Raw genomic sequence first — 24,771 nt, 5'->3', positions numbered from 1 at the left:
AGTTGAGTGAAAATAATTCATCAGCCCATACATTTATATTTGAAAATGTGCATATGCCAGGGAATGAGCTAAATTAAATAGCACCCAGGGAAATAGCTAATTAATGTCCCGGCTTTAGGAAGCTTGGCATTTTGAAATGGAAAATTCTCTGTGTAATGTAGTCAGAGGTAAAAATACAGTGTGGGTTCCAAAGGGAAAGGGACCAAGAAATGTGGAGGACAGCGTTGAGACGCTGGACTCCAGGGAGGACACACAGTAGCCCTAGGCCCTTCTCCTGGGACAGGGAAAAACAGTGTCCTTTCTACATAAGAAGAACAGCAGAGCACCTCAGACAAGACTCTCTCCTCCTTCAAGATCTGCCCCTCTCAAATACCCGCTATGTATAAAAAGGTCTCGGCCAGGGGGGTTCAAAGAGAAAGCAACAAGAGACAAGGAGAGTGAATGATCGCTGACAGTGAGCAAGAGACTGTCAGGAGGACAGACAGCTAAAATAAGCTGAGAGGGGCATTAATGACAGCATACACTTCCCTTATTCATCTCCTGCCATTCACATCCCATAAAGGGTTGCAGTCGGTACCTTGGGGCCCTCGAGCTGTGCTGAGCACCAAGACCTGTGTCTGTGCAAGGCCCACCCTGAGCCTTGCAGAGCTAAACTAACAGGCTCATTAGCTGTGCTTATCTATGCACAATAAAAGGTTTAATAATGTTTGTTGACTCTGATCAATAGATATTCCTTTAAGAACATGCCTTTGAATCTGAAAAATCAACCTGTCTCTCTTAGCACATTATGGTGTTACACACTTCATAGGATATCAGAGATATTATAACACTTTAAGTAACTGAATGCTTCATATACCCTTTAAACAAAGACTCCTATAACTTGATAGGTTTTTCTCCTGAGGTGGGGGGGGGGGAACCAATTGAGACTTTTTTATTTTCTGCCTTATTGCTTTTCCCCTTCAGACCTGCTAGCTTGTCACATACATACAATCTCTAAAATGCGCCAGACTCCATTTATGATTACTAAATTGCCTGTAGTTGACAGGATTTCGAATTAGCCTATTTGTTATTACCGCACGCGTGTGCTCTGCTAAATAAAGTCATAAGACAAACAAGTTTGAGATAATTAGATGGGGCTGATTGTACCTGCAGTATGCACTTGACTTTCATGATTAATTCTGTATTGAAGGCTACACATATTATCGCACTCTGTGAAACAGAGCACCACAGTAGGAGAAAAAAGTCCAGGGTCCCTAGTGACTACCAGCATCAATTTCAACACTATTATCTTACCATGACTCCAGGAGCTTGGAAAAACTCCAAGGCGGCAGCCAATCAAGGGTTATGATCTATTTTAGATAAAAACTAAACTATAGTGGGAAAAAGTAAAATCTAAAATCATAATCAATACAGACACCCACTGGGTTAATGAGTTGCCGTTATTACAATAACAATGGAATCAGAAAGTTAAGGAAAGTATCTCTTCAAAGTGTAGTGATTACGCCTTTAATCCAAAGACAGCATTTATGCAGGTGAAAATTTATTTTAAAAGCATGTTTCAAGATTAAAAAAACATTTAAAAGTTAATTTACAGCTCACTCTATATATCACACGGACGACTTAATTTTACAAAAGCGTTCCTACTGATCTTTAGAAAATGAGAGAAAGAGGCCTGTTCTACAATTGATGCCTGCTTGTCAAGTGGATGCGATATTCTTCTCACACTTTCTTTGTACCTTTATACCTCAACCCATACCATTTGAGTATATACTATGGAAAAGATAATTTCAAGTGAGAAAAATCTGAACTATACCACATCCTTAAACTATTCTAGTCAGAAATGTCAGGAAAGAAAGCCCATGTGGATAGTCTGCGATCTATTATCAACAGGGTGTGTGTGCGTGTGTGTGTGTTTGTGTGTGTGTGTGTGTGTGTGTGTGTGTGTGTGTGTGTAAGAAGGACCATGTTCATAAGGTATTAAAATATTAAATGAACCCATTTAATATTATAAATGTATTCACTCTCAGTGCTTCAGTTACCTTATTTGCAAAATTCAGAATGTAATATTTTCGGTTAGTAACATAAAGCACTTAGCACAGCATCTTTTATGTAGTTAGACAAATATAAGTCTCCTTCCCCTTCTTCCATTTATAGGGAATAGCCCTCACTTATCCTCCATGGAACTGACAGAAATTCCACTTGGTGAACAGGCCTAATCACTTCCTGGTGTTCTCTTTGAAGATGGTTCCATTTGAGAGATCCGATCAGTGCACCAGGGTATCTAACCATTCTATAACTGAAGAAGATTCACGTTTGTTTTCTTATTTTTACAGAAGCGAGCATTTTTAAAAATCGATACTTTCTTCTGTGAAGACAGGGAAAGGGGGCATTGTTCTTGAAATGAGGTAAATACTTTTTGTGTATCTCATGTATTTTCTATAATGGTCCTACTGACCATGGACGTTTTGAAATGATGAAGCAGATGTTAAACACCAGATGTCAAACAACACATACCAAAAAAACACTGCTTGTTTCTGCAGATAAAAAACTCATCAGTCATGAAAATAACACATAAGTCATTGGTAGGCTTCAAAGGAAGATGATGCCATGCTTTGTTTCAAAGCATAGTTCTTTAAAAATTGATCTCCATGGACTAATTTTTCTCAAGACAGTCTCAGGTATGTGAGCTATCAATCTAGGTCTTTATATTTAAGAAACGCACACAGTATTTTCATTAAAAAAATCCTTTAGAATTCCTGCACTAACCCACCCTTAACCTGGTTGTAAGACTCAATGGCATGTAGGCTGTGCCTGCTGTGACAGCTCTAACGACAAAAGATCTGACACTTCCTAACAACAAGGCATATTCACAGCTGGGGACTTCAAATGACAGATTTATTTTAGGGTCAATTCTGCTGCTTGGACGCAGGAGGATGTGATTTGTGTGAGTCTTCTTGATAGACTTAGGGAACCAGTGAGTTAAGGCTCTTAACCAGAGGTATATTTATCAGAAATATAATCAAAATTAATTTTTTTTCCTATAATCGATTTTTGTAAATAATTTTAGCCCATTCGCTAAAATGATTAAACACTCAGATGACTGAGACTATGCCCCATTTTCTTCTGGGTGCTTTGAGGCAGCAGGTCTCACAGGGTCGTCTTTCCATTTTCTGTTTTTAGTCGTCTGTTACCGTGCTGCAGGGTTTCTGAGAAAGAAGCTATGGCTTTAAATTCAGAAGGGCAGAAAGAATGAGACACAACTCAGACCTGTTACTTTACCTCCTGGCAATGGGGTTTGATGTAGTACAAAGAGAATGAGAGCGTTAGGGTCAAATGGTATGCCACTCCCTCCCCCAGCCAAAATAATGTGCCTCAGTCCTCACCTACAGAATGTGACATTATTTGGAAATAGGGCCTTTACAAAGTTATTAAGTTAAACTGAGGTTATTAGGGTGTGCAGTAATCTAAGACGACCTGTGTCTTTATAAGAAGGGGACATTTGGACACAGACACACACAGAGGAAGAAAACGTAAAGCCAAAGAGAGAAGGCAACAAATACAAGCCGAGGAGGGAGGCCTAGAACAGGTCCTTTCTTACGGCCCAGAAGTGTTAAACCTGCCAACACCTGGGTTTTCGATTTCTAGCCTCCAGAACTGTGAGACAACACATTTCTATTGTTTAAGCTACCCACTTTAGGGTTGTTATGGCAACCCTAGCAATCATACAGAGAATAAACATCAGGCCTAAGAGTGGCTTGGAAGAGGGGTCAGCAATCAATGGCTGCGAACCAAATCCAAATTGTAGACCCCGTGAACTAAGAATGGCCTTTACATTTTGACAGAGCTGAAAATACTTGTATGTTTGTTGTTCCTTTTATCATCCGATTTCTTGATTTTACACCTCACCCTGAAAAGATTAAAATATCTTCTGTCTGATCTTTTCCAGAAAATATTTGCTAATCCTTGGCCTAGATAAGGAACAAGTTGAGCTCACTTTCAACTTACCTTTTAATTATTGCAAGTTCAGTTAACCTCACTGACCCTTCCTAATTTTATTCATAGAGTAAGTCTTTTTAACAACTTTCCTCACTTCGCAGAATTCGTATCAAGAAATAAACAAAAAATGACAACGTGGGATAACTTGAGATATGTAGAAATGTCCATACACATATAATTATAGCTTTTCCCAGAAATATTAATATAAACTATATGTACACCAAATTTCAAAAGTCTGTACTTCTACTCTATAAATTTTCTAAACTCAGAGATCAGTTCTGTGTTGTTTTAGACAAAATCAAAATATACTTCAGGATTTCTGAGGAAAATCGCCATCAGATAGCCTAGTATTATACTTTGCTATTTAAATTTCTGGTTTGAGTGTCTTGGTCAAAATTTTTAAAAGATCAACAGCCAGAATCAAATAAACACATTGTACACCTTAAACATATACAGTGTTATACGCCACTTATGTCTTTTTTTTTTAAAGAAGAAAATAGCAATGATCTAGATGATATGGTTATGGAAGACATTCACACATAATAAATTATTTTCCATAGTGCCTTCAAGTGTTAACAACCTTAACTACATTTTTCTTTTTAGACCTATGCTTTAAAAAAACAAAAATAAAAAAAAAACCTCTCCACAAAATAAAGCATCAATGCATTCATCTATTCATTCATTTAAATAAATATTTATTGAGATTCAGTAGGGCATCAGGCTCAGTGCTAAATGCCAAAAATATAAAGTCACATAAGGTACGGAAAAATATTTTTGATATGATGTGTAGGGCATTATATAACACAAAGATGCACATGATGAAATGGGGTTTCAGGACAATGGATGTATATTTGGTAACAAGAACTGCATTTGGATTTGGGGTTACAGGGATGAATGGGACATAGTCCCTATCCTTGGATACATCACAGGCCTCTGGGAGAGACAGAGACATAAACAGAGTCTTCAAAATAGTATAGTAAATGATAAAGTTGAAGTACAACCTAGTTCACAGGGGTGGTGCACCGACACTGCTAAGGTTTTGAGGGGAGTTCACAGAGGAGACAACATCTGAAGTGAATCTTGCAGAATAAGTAAGAGTTATGAAGGAAAACAGAATGAGTATTCCAGATTGAATATGGGATTCCAGGTCTAAGCAAAGGCATAAAACAGCAGAGTTGGTGAGGGGATAAAGAGTTGGATATTTTCTTTTTTATTTTTTTAACGTTTATTTATTTTTGAGAGACAGAGAAAGACACAGCGTGAGCAGGGGAGGGGCAGAGAGAGAGGGAGGCACAGAATCCAAAGCAGGCTCCAAGCTCTCAGTACAGAGCCCAACATGGGGGTCAAGCCCATGAACCGTGAGATCATGATCTGAGCCAAAGTCAAACACTTAACCCACTGAGCCACCCCAGGCTCCCCAAGAGTTCGATATTTTCAAAGTGTAAACTGTAAGGCCAGGCAAGGCCTGAGACCAAGTAAAGCTGTGAACAGAAGCCAGGATGCCCAGGTTTAGAAGAGAAGGGAGGGAGGAAAAGGGTGCACTGGTAACTGTATCGAGTAAGCATGTTAAGATGTTAAGTAAAGACTTAGGCAGTTAATGTGTGTCTTTGGCTGTGTTCACTGGTTCAAGAATGCACATATGATAGCCTGTCCAATCCTTGTAATTTCTAGGAATCTGGCAGAAGCATGCATTTTCCCCCGCTGGACTTGAGCCTTGAATTATGTAAGGACTGAGAATAAGCCACGGTAATAAGAGGAGCACTAAGCCTACCCATGCAAAATACCACAGCCCAGCCAACTGATAAAGAAAACTGGATACTTTATTCAGCCACATCTAAACTCAGAACTACTTATAGACATTTCAGTTATCGGAACAATGCATTTTTTTTTTTCTTAAACCAGTTTGGGTAGGATTTTTCTGTCAGGTACAATGATGAAAGACCTAATAGTATTTATTACTAGTTGTTACTAGTATTTCACACAATTTGTAAGTATAAAAATGAGGCTGAGAGGCCACTAGCTTAACTGTGATCAAACCAAGAATCCAAACTCGAAAACCCTTTTAAATAACCAATTACGCTAAATTCTATCTCACAATACTATATTTTCTCCAAATGTATACTGCTTATTTAACGACTTATGGTAAGTACATGGTAGATACGTGGCAAAGGTGGAGGGTAAATGATGGTGCTGATCGAGTGGACTCACACCTGGTTGCCATGATTATAGGGCAAAGTAAGGGGGAAAGCTCCATGTTTATCACACAAAATTTATTTAATTACTTCGTGGTCATCCCACCAAGATTCCGTATTTTCCCCGCTCCAGAGAATAATCTCATCTTTTGCTATGATATTTGAAAAGGGGCAGTTGCCTAGTTTTTCATGTGTTTGGCTGGGAATCTGGGGGTCTCATTGTTTCTTAAAAATGTTTTAATACAATTCCTTCCATTTTTACTTCACATTCATCCCTACATCCCAAGGTAACCGATCCTAAAATTCCTAAGCTTTTTGGCATGCCTACGATGTGACTTGCATCGCTCCTTGACCTTACCCACAGTGTTCTACAGTTCACTCAGTGCTTTCCTGGGGCTGCTAAATCAGTCTTCATTCTTCCTCTGTTTTGCCCCTTTCACAGTTTTTTGTTTTGTTTTCTTTTGTTTTGTTTTGTTTTTACCATTTTTGCCCTCTGTATTCTGGCCCTTGTGGCTTTATACATTCAAGAAAATCTTTTCACTAAAATATTCGGACAGTTTTTAATAGCATTAGGACTGGCATGGTATTTGAATCTGAAAACATTCCTGCTATAAAATCAACAGCATCAACCTATTCTAAAACTTTAGTGGTTAATTGGAATCAGAACAGCATTTCTATTGGTTTTTACTATGAACAACCTGTTCTAGCCATTAGCTGATCAATCTGGCTTAGAAAAGAAGGTCAGGGGACAATTAAATTACTGAGTCAAACTGACGCTGGAAAAGATTTCAAAATAAAAATATACATTAATGTCATTTTTAATTCCATTTATTTGTTTTACTTCACCTGCCCCAAATTATTTTTAATTTTAGCTAGTATATATCCTGGTTATCAAGTGGACATGGCTGGGACAAATCAGCCGGGGTCAGAGTAGAATATACTGTTAGAGAAACAAATAATAAGGTTTTATTCTGTAAGAAATAAAGTACACCCCAATATTTAATTAAGTTGAGACTCCTAAATACAAAGAACAAACTGAGGGTTGATGAGGGCGGGGGAAAGGGGAAAATGGGTGATGGGCATTGAGGAGGGCACTTGTTAGGATGAGCACTGGGTTTGTATGTAAGCCATGGATCATGGGAATCAATCCCCATAACCAAGAGCGCACTGTATACAGTGTTAGGCAACTTGACAATAAATTATATTCAAAAATAAATAAATAAATAAACATTTAATTAAATTTAAAGAAGAAGCACAGTTTCAGTCAACAGTGTTTCCCTTCTATTTTGTCAGCGGCAAAATCTGGCTGAAAAAAAAATTTAACTATTTATTATTTTTTAATTTTTTATTTTAATTTTTCATTTTTTTAATGTTAATTTATTTTAGGGAGACACAGAGCATGAGCAGGGGAAGGGCAGAGAGAGAGGGAGTCACAGAATCAGAAGCAGGTTCTAGGCTGTCAGTGCAGAGCCCAATGTGGAACTCAAACCCATGAGGCGTGAGATCATAACCTAAGCTGAAGTTGCATGCTTAACCGACTGAGCCAACCAGGTGCCCCTGGCTAACAAAATATTTTAAATTTATAACAAACTCATGAATCCTAATAGTGTACAAAGCCTAAATATATACTTGAAATTAGAAAAAAAAAATCTAAAATGAAAATAATTTATATAATCTTAAGGAATGATATTTACACAGAAAAATAAAATAAAATTCCAAATGTTCATATGTGTATGTGTATACACACACACACACACACACACATACATACATATACACAAACATGCACATGTAGACATCTTAGGGATCTTCTATAAGTTCAAAATTTAATCTTTTTAGAAAAAAATACATAGATATAAACATACAATCAGATAGGTAAGATTCTGCTAATGACTCTACCAATTAAACCAGAACTTTGATGAATATCTTAAATTTAATGGTTGACTACACAAACTCCTTAGATATAATTCATTCCATGACAGAATAGCATACCATCACTACAAGTCATAATTTAAAATAATATTTAATACTATGTGTATTGTTTATTATGTAAGTTAAGCAAGCAGGATAATATATCGTATAGAAGGTACAACCCAAACTATGTAAATGGAGGGGAGGAACATGCCTGGGAGGAAATCTGTCAAGGCAATTGTTTGGGGGATGGAAGGGTAATGGATTACTTTGGATTCTTCTTTATGCTTATACGTATTCTGTGAATTTTCCTCAGTAATCACAGAAAAGCTTTAAAATAACAAAATAACTATTTAATTCAGAAAATAAGCACTCATTTGTAATGAAAACACTTTCATTTGCAACTTATCTGAAAAAAACATATGGAAGCTCTGTTAATGCTTAAAAAAACCGCAGCTCGCTGCAAATAACTTTAACCATTTCAAACACAAATTAAGTCAAGCAAGGAAAAAGAATATAAACGAAGCACACATGACTATTAAACAAGTCCATGTAGCCCACTCTATACAGCTGGAGTGAGCAAGATGCAGAATTTATCAGCTGCCAGCCGGAAGCTCTCAATTTAATGATCCCAACTTGAATGTCTCACTCCATTAGTTGGCCTATTAAAAAAAGAACTCATCCCTAGTTCTTGCAGGGGAAAAAAAAATACACAAGTGATTCATGTATAGATGCAACCTCTTGAATCAAATTAAGCAGTTAAGTTAGCTGATACAGTCTCTCCTATATTTTGCTCTTTATGAAAAAAAAAAATTCATGTCCTATAAAATCCCACCTTGCTTTTCCCTTCATATAAGTACTCTTTTAATATTTTCCTGTATATAAGCTGAACATATTTCTCCCTTTTCTATTTTTTCTAATGTTTCCTTGAGCCTGTTAGAAATAGATATTTCAACAGACATTGGGATTTAAGACTGTGATAGATTATATATATATATATATATATATATATGAACAAAACACTGCTAAATTGCTTTACTCATGTTAACAGACTAGCCAGCATTTTAGAAGCTGTAACACATGTGAAAATATTGTTCTGTCAGTTCTGTTTTTAGGTTTATCAAAAATCTGCAGTAAAATAGAATAGGATTATATACAGAGGGAACTTAACCAACATTTAAGAAGTTGAGTAAAAACATAAACCTGTTCATATCTTACAGATATGTTTAGACCAAAGGGAAAAAGGAAACAATTTACAAAATCAGAAAATGTATATCCAGGCAAATTAAAACAAACAAACAAACAAAAAACTTTTATCTAGGGGCACCTGGGTGGGTCAAAGTGTCTGGCTTCAGCTCAGGTTATGATCTCGCGGTTCATGACTTTGAGCACTGTGTCGGGCTCCGTGGTGAGAGCTTAGAGCCTGGAGCCTGCTTCGGATTCTATGTCTTTCTCTCTCTCTCTCTCTCTCTCTCTCTCTCTCTTTCAAATAAATAAACATTTAAAAAATAATTTTTTTTTTCTAAATTAATGATATTACAAATAATAGAGCACAGGAACTGGATTCAAATTTTACCACTACAGTTAATTAACAAAGTGTCTATAGGCAAGTTTATTAATCTAAGAACTCTTAGCCTTATAAAGTGGCAGCAACAAAACAAAACAAAACAAAACTTCATAGGGCTGTTGTAAAGATAAAATGTAACAATGTATCTTTTAATATGAAATTTATTGTCAAATTGGTTTCCATACAACACCCAGTGCTCATCCTAACAGGTGCCCTCCTCAATGTCCATCACCCACTTTCCCCTCCCTCCCACAACCCTGTTTATTCCCAGTTTTTAAGAGTCTCTTAATAAGGTTTGGCTCCTTCCCTCTCTGTAACTTTTTTGTTTGTTTTTTCCCTTCCCCTCCTCCATGGTCTTCTGTTAAGTTTCTCAGGATCCACATAAGAGTGAAAACATATGGTATCTGTCTTTCTCTCTATGGCTTATTTCACTTAGCATAATACTCTCCAGTTCCATCCACGTTGCTACAAAAGGCCATATTTCATTCTTTCTCATTGCCAAGTAGTACTCCATTGTGTATATAAACCACAATTTCTTTATCCATTCATCAGTTGATGGGCATTTAGGCTCTTTCCATAATTTGGCTATTGTTGAAAGTGATGTTATAAACATTGGGGTACAAGTGCCCCTGTGCATCAGCACTCCTGTATCCCTTGGGTAAATTCCTAGCAGTGCTATTGCTGAGTCATAGGGTAGATCTATTTTTAATTTTTTGAGGAACCTCCACAATGTTTTCCAGAGTAGCTGCACCAGTTTGCATTCCCACCAACAGTGCAAGAAGGTTCCCGTTTCTCCACATCCTCTCCAGCATCTAGTCTCCTGATTTGTTCATTTGACTGGTGTGAGGTGATATCTCAGTTGTAACAATGTATTTAAGTAACATGGCATGTTGGCTACACATAACTAGTCCACAATGCTGAAAGCTACTACAGCTAAGTTGTATTATAACAACCTTGACTCCTCCCCTTCTTTCTCCTCATTACCATCTTCATAAGATTATTAACAAATTATTTTGGAAGGAGATAAGGTAAAACTACTGCATATATAAGAGTACTGAGGAATACCTCTTCAATGGGAAGAATATTCTATAATAGTAAAGTTTAGCTTCAGCCAACTTTAATGTCAGGAGGTGGGAGAGCTTAAAGTCACCTGTATGCATGTTTTGAAAAACATTAAGCAATATTCTAAACAAAAATATCTATAGCCCGGGCTAGTTGTATTGTCCCAGTATCCTTTCAATCTCAATGGCCTTTTAAACTTTAATAATTCGTACTCTAATTCCCTTGAAAACAGGGTCCCCAGGATTGAACACAGTGCTTGGTAGAGGGTAGGGTCTCAATAGTGCTTCCGGTGTGAATTAATTCTGTGAGGGGTATTGCTTAAAAGTACTGGAAGTTTATACGATTATTCACAATGAGGTCAGTTAACTCCGAGAATTGGAACCCCAAAAAGAAGTTCAGCAGCAGTTCATAAACCTGCAATGGTGAGCAGGGTGTCAAAGGGAAGTTGAAAGGACAAATCAGACTTTTTCTGCTTCTCTAATATTTTGCACTGGCCTCTTTCTACTTAAGAGTAAAGAAACAAGAGCAAAAAAGGCAGACCATCTGATTATGAAGTGAAGTAATTATATTTACTTTATCTATTTCCATCTCAGCCTATTAATCTTTTTTGTGTTTGCTTTTAATTACAACGGAAAGCTAGTAAGCTAATGAAGGAAATACTTAAGATACGGGACTCTACTGATTCTGTGAGTATGCTAGGACAAATCAACACAGAATAGAATGAATTATTAGAATGTACACACACTAGTGAGAAGCATCATGAATCTGACCCCTGGAGATATTTGCTTGATGGCTTAGGAGAAATCTCTGTTGCCTTCACTTCTCCTATTTGGACAAGTTGTGGAAATATCAAAGGCCTCCCATTCTTAGAACTAACTCTTCACAGGATTTTGTGAGAATTTGCATGTTGCATGGCTCCCTTTGTAAAGGCAGTACTGTATTCTGCACATTGATACCAACTGTAGATTTAGGGCAAAGGGACCCAGAATATACCACTGTGAAGAGGTTGTTGGATTTTTTTTTCCCTGAACTTTTCTTATTGCCTAAAAGTAGAGCCTCCCAAAATAATTCGACTGTCATAAATCCCCTCCCTGGGAGTTCTGTAACCAGAGAAGTTTGAATCCTATCACCTGAGATGAGAAGAAAGGACAATAATCACTTAGACATGGTTATGAAACTACATATCTCTCATCTCTTCTTGTAAGTGTCCATTTATTTTTCCCAGAAGTCATCTGTCTTCCCACAAGTGCCCTTCTCCCTCTCCCCTTGTCCTATCAAGAGAGTAAATCTGAAGAGTACTTTTTTTTCTAATATGAAATTTTTGTCAAATTGGTTTCCATACAACACCCAGTGCTCATCCCAACAGGTGCCCTCCTCAATGCCCATCACCCGAGGAATTCTTCTCACAAGAATTTTTTTCCTCTTTTCTTTCCTTTTCCTTGTATCCATATGAGAAGATGGACATTAGTTGACCCTAATGTGGCAATCATTTCACAATACATGCAAACCAAACTGTCAGGCTGTATGCCTTAAACATATGTGGCAATGTAGGTCAATTATTTTTTAATAAACTGGGGGGAAAATAGATGGTACTTAGTCCCAAATTCTAATTTCCTCTTTGAATCACATTTTCTGTCAGTTTCCCACATACATATGCAAATAAAAAATCTGTCTTTTTTTTTTTTTTTAATAATCTCCTTTTGTCATTGTATTTGCAGGCCCCAAACTCTAAACCTAAGAGGACAGAGGAAAAAGCCCCTGACTGCCCACAATAAGGGATTCAGTATGACTAGACGTTTCATCCTAGGCTTCCCTTAACATATTGAGTTATAATGACTGATAACCTGAGAGCTATGTAAAATCACGACAGTCCCTTAATGCCTTTTGTAAACTCTTCCATCAGCCACGATTTCAGCATCCGGACTGTAGTGTAACAAATAAAACCAATTTGTCAGTGAATATACTACAAAAATAATTTCTATGATGTATTATGCTTTTACTTTTCAAAAGGTCATGGTTCAACAAGCAGAAATCAGTAAAAATGTCAATAGTTAAATCGGTTAGCTTACAATTCAAAATAACAATCACTGTATTTAAGAATATACTTTAGATAGTAACATAATAGATAATTCAAAATGGACCTGGAGAATGGTATCTTTGTCATTACAATACATGGGATTTTGTTAATTTTCCAAAAAAGAGTCTGTTACCTGGCGGTTTATCTTCCTCTCCTTTGAGACTCATTCTGTCATTATATGGACTTGACGGTCACATGGATAATCCATCTTAACCAAATTTTGACTTCTATGGACATTTTACTTGAGTAACTCAGGCTATTGCTTATACCTCGCTCAATCATCTCAAATGTTAAGTTTCATACTATTTTATTTTATTCTTTTGCATAAACCTTCTCCAATTAACTTCATTTGCCCATGGAATTTGACATTGTTGCCCATTTCCTCTACTCTCCATTTCAAAAATATCAGAAAACCCCATTTGTTCTTCAGCTTTGTGTTGGAGCTATTTTCTCTCTCTCGCCAATGGTTACTTTCCCTTTCTTCACTCTTTAAATGCCAAGGGTTCATTCTCAGTGCCTGTTTTCCCACTCCACATCACAGATACAAATGTGCTCGTAGCCTGCACAGCGCTCATTCACATAGCGGTTTAAACTAAATTAATTAGTTATCATCATAATAAGCCTCCGGCCAGCTCCATGGAGGGATGCTAAGGCTGGGAAACTGACCTGAGATTGTGCATGCATTACAAACTTGGGAATGTGCTCAGATAGGTTTGCCTCAATTACTTGCCTCTGGTAGGCTGGCTTCTCATGACTGCTGGCATTTTCTTTCCGTACAGCCAATATCATCAAGAGCATTATCTCTGTGGGAATCTTTAAGGCACTAGGAGTATACATGACCATACATGAGAACGTTCACTGTCTCTTGCTTTATATAAGCTTCTCTGTAGTTTCCTACGTTATCTGCCATTGAAGAAAATGTGTGTCTTTATCGATTTATCTTATAGACCTATTAAGGTTCAGTTACAGATATTTAAAAATTGGAAGGTTTCTCACAAAAGTCCAGAGTCTGACTTCACTTGAAAAATCAAATGGCTTGGCAGTCTTTAGCCCCTCTTTTCCACATTTCTGCATTTCCACAGGCAGCAACCTCTAGAGCTAAGCGTGCCTACCTCCTTCAGATTGATCATGTTGAACATAACCCTTCTGCTTTATTCATTTCATGTGATCTTCCTGATCCCTGAGGGATTAGAGATTAATAATAGACATACTATATAGAGTCAGTACTTTAATCCAGCATTTATACAGGGACTAACCTATATCTCCAAGGAGAAAACCACCTCAGAATGATACAGTGTTATGAACTGAATTGTGCCCCATTCCCCCCAGATGCCAATTTTGAAACTCTATTCATCAATGTGACTATATTTGAGGTAGGGCCTTTACAGAGGTAATTAGGGTTAAATGAGGTCATAATGGTAGGGCCCTACTCCGATAGAACTGGTGTCCTTTTAAGAACAAGAAAAGACATGAGAGATCTGCCTCTTTCTCCCTGAGGGAGCACAGGGGAAAGGCGGTATGAGGACATAGTAAGAAGGTAGCCATCTACAAACCAGGAAGAAAGCTCTCACCAGACAATGACTTTTGCAGCACTGCAACCATGGATGTGTCGCCTTCAGAACTGTCTGATATCATATAGCTGTTGTTTAAGCCACCCAGTTGCTATATTTTGTGCATAAGCAGAGTACTGTCCACAGACCAACACGTTTCTTTAGAAATGGTGCCCCTGGGGCATCTGGGTGGCTCAGTCAGTCAAGCGTCCGACTTTGGCTCAGGTCATGATCTCAGGTTCATGAGTTCAAGCCCCACATAGAGCTTTGCACTGACAGTGAGGACCCTGCTTGTGATTCTGTCTCCCTCTCTTTCTGCCCCTCCTCCACTCATGCTTTCTCTCTCAAAATAAATAAATAAAATTAAAAAAAAATAAATAAAACAAGAAGAAATGGTGCCTCCATTCCAGCTTCCTAGCTGGGAGCTCATCTTCTTTCACTGGACTCTTGAAGTCACTTCCTGAGTCGTCTGCCTGTCTTTGTGCCATCTCTATTCACTATTTGCTGTGGGGAGTTCTTTTTAAAATACAGTAATTATAACATATGCTCTTGCTTTGAAATTTAAAAATAAAATGAATTAAAATAGTAAAATAGCCCCTTATAGTTCCTCCAGGTCCTTTGTCTCTTGTCACCCTTGCCCACATTCCCAATGCACCAGCAAAATCACATCATTAATAGGTCTGACAAAGACTCTCTTCTTGACCAAACTTTAGTTAATCTCCTGTGAGGTCTCTTCTTGGACTAGGCCTTGACTTTGATCCATTGCTGGGCCTCCAAAGCCCAGTTTTAGCAAGAATACTGCCTACTAGGGCATTTTCGAGAGAATCCTCTGCCTTTGATATCAGAGCACCTGTGATAATCTGATAGTGGTCCTCATCCCCCATGCTCAGGATCTGATCACCCTGGGCTGTCTTCAGCAGGGATCCTAAGTGGGCTTAACTAGAATTCCCCTTCCCTTGATGTCTGCTCTCAGTAATTTTCCACTGACCCACGCCCCGCCATTCTGCTTGTTGGCTACGAATCCCCACTTGTTCCTGTTGTACTCAGAACTGAGCTCAGTTGTATACTAAGATCTCTTTTCCCCTAGTAGATTTCCTTATGAAATCTGTTTTCATTGCTTTAAAAATGGCCCACATCTGGTTTTCTGTAACATGCCCTTACACTAAACTCTTCTATGCTTCTATGCTCTCCACCCCCACATTTCTTCAGCTATCTCCTAGGCCATATGTCAAAAAGTCTTATGTTTGCCCCATTTAAATCACACTGCTTTTTGAAGTCTTTCCTTATTCTCCCAGGTAGGAATAACTACTTCCCTTTGGGGTGCTTCTAAGGTACTTTGTATATACATCTATTACAAATGACTCGATTTTATTATCACTTTTATTTTTTGCTTATATTGCATTGTCTGACCATTAAACTCAGGGTCTCTCATCTTTATTGTTTTGTCCTGTTTTTACCCAAGGTGCTATTATGCTGTCATGCACTCAGGAGGAAATTATACATTTATTAATCAAATATTTGTTAATGCTAGCAGAAGAACTAGTGTCAGGACAGTGAAAGGAGTTAATAAAAACCCAAACAACAGCTATTCCCCAACTTTCCCCTCAAATTACCTTTCAAATATAGTGCAACCCAATTGTATAAGTGTATATGAATTAGGATTGACTTCATTATAACCAGAGTCAAATGGGTAAAGCCCACACATTTTGTCTACCATGAGTTTATTTGTGAAGTTCCCAAAGCATCTCCAACATGTCTACAAAGATTAGTCCCATTCTGTAATCTTTTTTTTAGTCATCCTAGTGAAGAAATGGGGTTAGTATTGGATTGATATGGAAAATGAACGAACTGCAGTATCTTTGAGTACTAAAATACTTAAAATATACCATAGTTATCTGTTCAAAGCCCTCCTCTTTACTTTGGGGCCATTTCAATTGTTGGGAAGAAGATTTCAGCTGTTGTCTATGGCCCATCAGATTTTAAACAGACGTTGATCAAAGGGGAGCCTTATAACCTTGACTAAAAAAACACAAGCAATTCAAATCCATTGCTATCCTGGCCAGCTGGCTACTTTGCTCTTATGTAAGTGCTTTTTCATTGATATAGCTTACAGAAAAAATACCTAAGAAATTTGAAAACTTAACTGCTGGGTTTATTTTTGCTCTTTAGCTTTCTTACCAGTGAATTATTGCAAGCCTTACATTTGCCAATTTGCTAAAATGAACCAAGCACTAATACTTTTCATATTATTTAAAAGAACCTTGACTAAGATAGCTGGGAAACCATAAATACAGGAGGTAAAAGATCTAAGTCCTTGTGCAATTAGATCCACTAAACGAAGTCATTAAGCAAAATAGTATTTCTCAAAATATCACAAAAATAAATTGTTATAGAGAAAAAAGCAGGGGAACCAGTGAGTGATAAAAAAAGCTTTTGGGAAGCAATGAGTTAAAAAAAAGTTAAGCAGTTTTTAAGTACAGAACTTCTCAGTATTTTTTTTAAGTAAAACTGAGCAAAGAGGTATCACCTTATAGCTATTCTTGCCTATCTTATTTGGAATGGATATCAGAATTAAGAAAGCTTTATGAAACAACATCCTGTACAAGGAGATTTTTAAATTAACAGAAGGACTTACACAACTATAATATTTAATAATTTATTTATTTATTTAGTGCAACAGAAGGACTTACACAACTCTTTTATTTATGTATTTATGTATTTATTTATTTATTTACTTACTTACTTATTTATTTTTAGTGTGAACAGGGAAGAGGGTCAGAAGGAGAGAGAGAGAATCCCAAGCAGGCTCCACACTGACCATGGAGCCCAACATGGGCTCCATCCCACAACCCTGCGACCATGACCTGAGCCGAAATCAAGAGCAGGACACTCATATGATATTTGCCATATGAGAAATTTAAGATACAAAACAGGTGAACATAAGGGAAGGGAAGCAAAAATAATATAAAAACAGGGAGGAGGACAAAACATCAGAGACTCTTAGATATGGACAACAAACAGAGGGTTACTGGAGGGGTTGTGGGGGGCGGGGGGATGGTCTAAACGCATAAGGGGCATTAAGGAATCTACTCCTGAAATCATTGTTGCATCATATGCTAACTTGGAGGGAAATTAAACAATAAATAAATTAAAGGAAATGTCAAATAAAAAAAAAAAAGAGTTGGACACTCAACCTATAGAGCCACCCAGGTGCACTTGCATTTTTAAAGTTATATACATCCTGATTCACTTCCTGAACACAGAATTTTAAAAGAGCTTCGGACTTATCTATAATAAAAGACAAATTCCTATCTCTGTTGATAGCAGGATTTTCCCTAGGACTTTATTGGTATTTAATATATACAAGTGAGTAAAGTGGTTTTTGTATTCCTTAAATTATATAATTCTTTCACAAACCTCTTAGGCAATTCTCAGAAGCTGAATCTAATGAATGGAGACAATTTATTTCTGGTGCAACATGTCATTATTTGATCTAATTTAAAGATTAGTGCCATTGTTGTTTTTATGTTGTCTTTCCCTTGACACAGCACAGCTAATGAAGTGAATAAAAACTTCAATATGTCATTTTTAATGTTTAAATGTTTATGTTAAGTGTTCGTGTTTTCATACACCTGGCATCTGTTTGTTAATTTTAGGATAGTGATTCGCTAACTTGAGCACACACAAGAATCTCCTAGAGGGCCTGCTGGAGCTCAGATTGCTGGGCCCACCCTGGTGCTTCCTATTCAGTAAGTCTTTTGGATAGAGCTGATCTGCATTTCTATCAAGTTCCAAGTGCTGCTGATGCTGCTGACGCAGTTACCACACTTTAAGACCTGCTGCTTTCACAGGCCCCAATTTATTAGACACACATCTGGGTTTTTCTGTTGCTCTGAGGCTCCTCAGCCAGGCCCCAATCTGGAGTCTTAAAGGAATAGGAGAGTTATCCCAACTGTCTCCAAAATAAGGCACCTTTGTATTGATCCCACAATCTCATTTCCTAAAGACCAATAGACTTTCCCCTTCCTTTAGTATTCTCCACTGTCAGCTAAGAATGTGCAGGTCATTAGTCTCAAAATGTAGTCCACACTGTAGATTTTTCCCCCTCAAATCACTGCTTCCTGTATTTCCACATAACCCATTCCCTCTCTTATACGATATCCTTGCAGTATGTTGGGTCTTTCCTGGCCTCATTTGCCTGTGTACCTAGTTGGACTCTATTGCTAGTCTATATGAATGTAGAGCTTATATTCATTCCTTGGTTCATTCACTCCATAGCATTTGTTAAAGGCTCAAAGTGTAATGATGACAAAATTCTGCATTCATGCACTTACACTGGAATGGGGAATATATAAGACAAACGTGTATACAACTAAGTATGATATAAAGAAGGGATGTGTACACTGAAGAAAATAATATAAGGTCACAGGTAAGAAAGTGACTGGAAATCAAATGTATTCTAGCCTCTGTGGAATCATTTTTCTGAGAAGGAAACATAAAGCTGAACTGAAATGTCGTGATGGAGAAAACAATGTAAAGAATGTAGAAAAGGGCATTCCAGGCGGAGGAAGCATCAATTCAAGGGCAGAAAGAAGTCCAGGGTTGTTGAAGGAGTCAGCAAGGGAAAATGGTTGAGGAGTTCAGGTTAGGGGTAGGGAAACAAAAATTGTTCATAATCCTTTTGTAACCACATGATTCTCTCACACACAGCTGGTATGCAGACTAGGAGACTAGGATATATATATCCTGGTGGAAACTGCCCTCTGGCCAACAGGAGTTAAAATATCAACAGCATCATTTAAAGAGTATTCAGAACCCCAAATCCCCTCCTTGCCTCAGCTCCCTAAATGGCTGCCATGTCGATTCTCACTCCAGCAGATGTCTGAGGGTTTATTCTCTGGAGAGGTCTCTGATCTACGGATGCCAGGCACATATCCAAACCCCTAACTCATACCCCCCAGCCTAACCCTAGCTGTAACCCCCTGGACAGGTCTCTGAACTACAGGATACCAGGCACATACCCTCAACCTCACCCTCACGCAGATCTGAGAAAGCAGCTTTCTGAACACATGGTAAGAAAAGCTGAGAAGCAGCCAACTTAACCCAGAGAAGACCCCAAATATGTAACAAGTGATGGTATTTCTGAAAATGGGTGTGACGGCAGGATTAAAAACAGAAGGACCAACTGAATATCTATTTAAGCGTATTGAGAGCCCTCAATCCATCCCCCGGCCAATATATCAACACCATTTGAGTGAGGAGAAACTGACGACTAATATCAGAATCTAGCCTCTAGAGTTGGCTATGTTGAAATGCACAATGAACTGTACACAGTTCTTATTTCAGAATGCAGATACATGAAGCCACAACCCTTTGTCTTCTTAAATGCTGACTTTAGTAAAGAACCACTCTAGGTATTGATATATCATAGTTTTGGAAACGACAATCCCTTCCTGACGAATGAAGTCAAAATTCTGAATGATGAGAGGGAAAAATCAGGTCAGAAGTATGCCTTACAATAGTATTTTACAAGAACAAGATTCTTTAACAGCAGTGATTGTGATCAAAGTGACAAAACAACTCCTGGCAAAATAATAACTAGCACATGCATCAAACACACACACACACACACACACACACACACACACACCTTTAAACAATCTGCAACAATTACAACACAGAAATTAGCCTAAAGCAAGAGTTTTATGCTTTCAACAAACCCCTCAAGAAAAGCATCCTGTTTATTGTACCTGATAATTTGAATTATGTTTCAATCTTTGTATCATTAGCCTCCAGGTAAATCTGAGAATATCTGAACTGAAAGGAACTTATTAGCCAGGGTTCTTTTCAAGTAAAGAACGTAAGTCTATGTTTACAATTTTGCTTTTACGGATGTTAAAATTTGCCACCATGTAAACTGAAATTTGTTCGATATTCTCACCAGTGCAATTGTTTTAAGTATACAGGGCTAAACAAGTCTTGTAAGAAAACCCACCTTAATTTTTAAAATATTCCAAAAAGACTATTACATAAATATTAGAAGTCCTTTCATTTATACTGTAAAACTTCTCAGATCTCACTCAGGAAATTGCTTTATGCACTTCTCACCATCACATTACTGACAGCATTACCTGTCGGCATCCACTGTCACATCGTGAACCCCTCTTTGGATGACATCCCTGGAAGTCGCTGTGTCAGGTATTCGGTTCAGACTTCTAGTATATAGGTTGAGCCCTCCATCTGTCATGTACCTGAAAACAAATGTGTCATTAATCAACAGAAAATTAAATGATCTCATCTGTATAATTTAGTTTCATAAAAAGTATTCACAATTTTCAATAATTATGTAAATGTGCCCTATCACAGTTTTTTCTACATAAACATTTTATCCACCAGGAAAAGTTAGAGCATCTTTTCAAGTTTATTAGGAAACCAATCTTACTTGCTACACCAAATAACTAGCCTATGTAAAACCTCCATTTATTTCCCTTTGGTTATCAAAATTTTAAACAGCTTGGAGATAATATAACTCTTAGCAAAGTAAGAGCAAGATCATTTCATCTTGTAAATCTCATTTTTGAAGATTGAAGGTCATAGGAGTAATGTAATATTATTAAACTTAAAATTAGATGAATTTTTTTGATAAGTAAAATGTACGCTACCAATTGGCCACTATGATAAAATAATAGCCTAGATGCATTGTTTAAAATGTTTCCATTAACTGTTCTAAATAGTTTACATGTAATAACATTACGACTGTCCCATTAGAGATAAAATGAGTGAACATGAGAAGGCTAAGTCACCCAGTGTTACTCAACCAGTCGTAGCAGAATTAAGAAATAAATCTAGGAATGATCTGAACCATCATGCATTACTGTCTGAACTGAAGGGCCACACTGCCCCACTTCACACCTTGGAGAGATACTTCCCTGTCATCATGGGACCATCACCATTGCACAGGGATGGTAGACCCAAATCGTCATGTTACTAATGGTCATCTTCCTTCCTTGGCTATGGAGGATTAGAACACATTGTTTATATAGCCTCATGCTGGGCTATATATCAAATTTTTCTTTCTTGAGAACTAGGATTAAAAGATAGGTCATCAGTCTTTCTATGCGAATAGAGGTGATGATCATGAAGACTAAGGAGATGTATTTATTTCCACAAGATGTAAGGAGTCACAGAGAAAGTCGGTCAGCAAAGTAAAAACAATGGCACAGATGCACAAAAGGAAGCAGACACTTGGCCATGTGGTTTCAACTTGTCCTTGGGTTCTAGGAGATATCCTTCTTTACAATCATGTTCCCAATCTGTTTAAGCAAATTGGAGTCAATTTCACTTTTTGGAATAAAAAAAATATTCAATCACGGCCATATTGAAGACTGACCAAATAGTTAAAGCTAGGATTATCAAACTGGCGAATTGCTTCGATGATTATGAATTCTGCCCTTACTAGTTGAAGGGCCTTGAACAAGTTTCTTAACCTGTGCCTCAATTTCTTCCACTGAATTTGGGAAGAATAAAATCTGCAGATAGATTTTTAAGAAAATTGAAGAATACCCAAAGCTCTTAATATGAGAGCCCTATAACTAGTAGCTACTTGTGATTCACAAAGTCTCTCCCACATATTTTGAAAAGGAAATATATGCATTTTATTTACAAAACAACACTAAGTCATTCTGAATTATCCTTATAAGGTAATATAGGTAATAAGGTAAAAGCATTTAGTTAGGTAAATATTTTTCTCACTCTTTCAAAATTGTGTTGTAAAAGTTTGAGGGAAGGGGCACCTGGGTCGCTCAGTGGTTAAACAGCCAACTCTTAATTTTGGCTCAGGTCATGATCTCACCATCCTGAAATTGAGCCCTGCATCAAGCCTCACATCAGGCTCCTCATGAGGCTCTGCACTGGGTGTGGAGCCTGTTTAAGATGCTCTCTGTCTCTCTCTGTCTCTGTCTCTGTCTGTATCTCTCTCTGCCCCATCCCTGCTCTTGGGTGCGTGAATGCATGCACACTATCTCCCTCTTTCTGAAAAATAAAAAATAAATAAAAGGTTGAGGGTAGTAGAAATCTTTTCTCCAGACAAGTGAGACACTCTTTTTCTTCTTCTTCATTCTCTTTTTTACCAACATGCTTAATCCTAGACTTAGTTTCTGGAGGAAGTTATAACAACGTACACAAGTTATGTTTCATGTATGTCTCACTGGTCTGCTTATTCATCTGTGTATCTCCAACAGTGTTTAACACAATGTTTTGTATATCATTTGGGATCAACAAATATATTGAACATTTGTTCAGCTGAACTTAAAAGGCTTCCATATTGTAAAAAGAAAGCATCATAGCAGATCTTGGGGTAACTTTACCCATGATGGTGATGCATGGAAACAAGAAATAAGATGACAGATCACTTCTATTAGAAACATAACCTTTCAATTATTTAATACTTACAGAAAAGTAAGTTCTATAGAAAAAGGTCAACTGCTTTGAAAACTAATTTGCAAAAGGAAAAAACAATGTTTAAAATTTCAATAAATTTAGTAAAATCTTTTTTCAAAAAGTATTTTAAAGGATATTCCTTTTTCTTGGGCTTCTTGATTTTCCAAGTAATATCAAATAGGTTTCCAACAGGTATCAATTCAAACAAAAAAATGAGTCAGTTCTAATTCCTCTGTCTACAGATACTCTCATTTCAATGTTGATAGGGCATCTTCATAATAGAACCATGAGTTTGTTATTTATTTTTTTAATGTTTATTTTTGAGAGAGAGAGAGAGAGAGAGAGAGAGAATGAGAGAGAGAGAGAGACAGAGAGAGAGAGAGAGAGGAGGGGCAGACAGAGGGAGACAGAATCCAAAGAAGACTCCAGGCTCTGAGATGTCAGCACAGACCCTGATGCAGGGCTCGAGCCCACGAACTGTGAGATCATGACTTGAGCCGAAGTCGGACACTCAATTGGCTGAGCCACCCAGGCATCCCACCATGAGTTTGTCATTTAAAAAACAACATACAGGCACCACACAAGACAAATATCTTATTTTAATTATCTTGGTAATTCTTCCTTCTTTTCATTCTTTCTGGAGGATTTAAAAATCTAAAAGAACATGAATTTTATAGTTCCTCTACAAGAATTATGCTATAGTCTTGGGATCTATAAATGTTAGGGAATCATTTTGAAAGAATAATGTAAAATTTTAAAAATGATTTCCTAAGAACATTATATCTAAACTGCAAAACTGACAGCCAAGATGCGTTTAAGAAGAGATAACAATCACAGGGAAGATTGTTAGCACAAAAAAACTGCAAAAGAATCGTGAAGGTTACTGACAAAAAAAATAAATTATCTCAAAATGTGAAAGTATTAGAATAATTTTAGTCACATTCAAATTCTATAAGCTATGAGGGGTGCCTGGGTGGCTCAGTCGGTTAAGTGTCAGATTTCAGCTCAGGTCATGATCTCATGACTCATGAGTTCGAGCCCCGTGTCAGACCCTATGCCAACAGCTCAGGGCCTGGAGCCTGAGCTTCGGATTCTGTGCCTCCCTCTCTTCTCTCTCTGCCCCTCCCCTGCTCACACTCATCTCTCTCTCTCTCCCCCCCCCCTCCCCCCCACAAATAAATGAACATTAAAAAATTTTTTTAAATAAAAAAATATTCACATGAAAAAATAGTCTCACAAAGCATTTCCTAATTCTTCCTCACTTACACTCCTACTCTGCTTCTTTCTGTACAGGCAAATTTGCATACTTATGGCATATTTGCCTTAGGTGTCTATTACCTAAATTAGTATTTCTAGCCCATATCGTTTCACCTTGTTGTAAAATAAGGTATTAAATTGCTTCCAAGGCATGGATAGGTGGATGTCTCATAAGCATCTCAAATCTAGTATAAACTGACCATATGTTATCTTCATCACTAAGGCTCGTGTTCCTTGTGTGTGTGTTAGTATAGTTAAAGGCAAAGACACCGTCTACCCAATCAACAATATAGATACGTGCCGCTCGTCACTCACCACACTCAGCTATTACAAGATGGAGTCTGTTCAAATCTGTGAATCGGTATCATTATGCTCTAATTATGTCTGGAATTCACTGCAATAGAGAAACTTTGTAAAAATCTTATTTTTCTAAATTTGTTTATTTTGAGAAAGAGAGATAGAACAGGGAAAGGGCAGAGAGAGAGGGAGAGAGGGAGAGAGAGAGAATTCCAAGTGGGCTCTGCACGGATATCACATAGCATGAGATCATGACCTGAGCCGAAACCGACTCAAACACTTGACTGACTGAGCCACCCAGGCTCCCCTAAAAATCTTATTTTTTATATTGTTTAATCCTACTTTCATTTCTCAATGAACAGAAAGATATACAATTGTACCATCATAGCAATTTCATGCTTTTTGAAAAAAAAAATTTAGAGG

At 37.5% G+C, this 24,771-nt stretch overlaps 1 protein-coding gene across 1 annotated transcript in view; it reads right to left on the bottom strand.

Moving 5' to 3' along the window:
- NAV3 (neuron navigator 3) overlaps positions 1–24,771 on the bottom strand; it is a 599,823-nt gene that overhangs the window by 132,003 nt on the left and 443,049 nt on the right. Inside the window, exon 12 of the mRNA XM_042947238.1 lies at positions 20,487–20,606. Coding sequence (XP_042803172.1) covers positions 20,487–20,606 — 120 coding nt within the window. The remainder of the gene's footprint in view (positions 1–20,486; positions 20,607–24,771) is intronic.

This window comes from Panthera leo, chromosome B4, assembly GCF_018350215.1.
Source record: "Panthera leo isolate Ple1 chromosome B4, P.leo_Ple1_pat1.1, whole genome shotgun sequence".
Lineage (NCBI taxonomy): Eukaryota > Metazoa > Chordata > Mammalia > Carnivora > Felidae > Panthera > Panthera leo.
The sequence above is the reverse complement of the archived record's forward strand: the minus strand, read 5'-3'. Positions and strand labels throughout refer to the sequence as shown.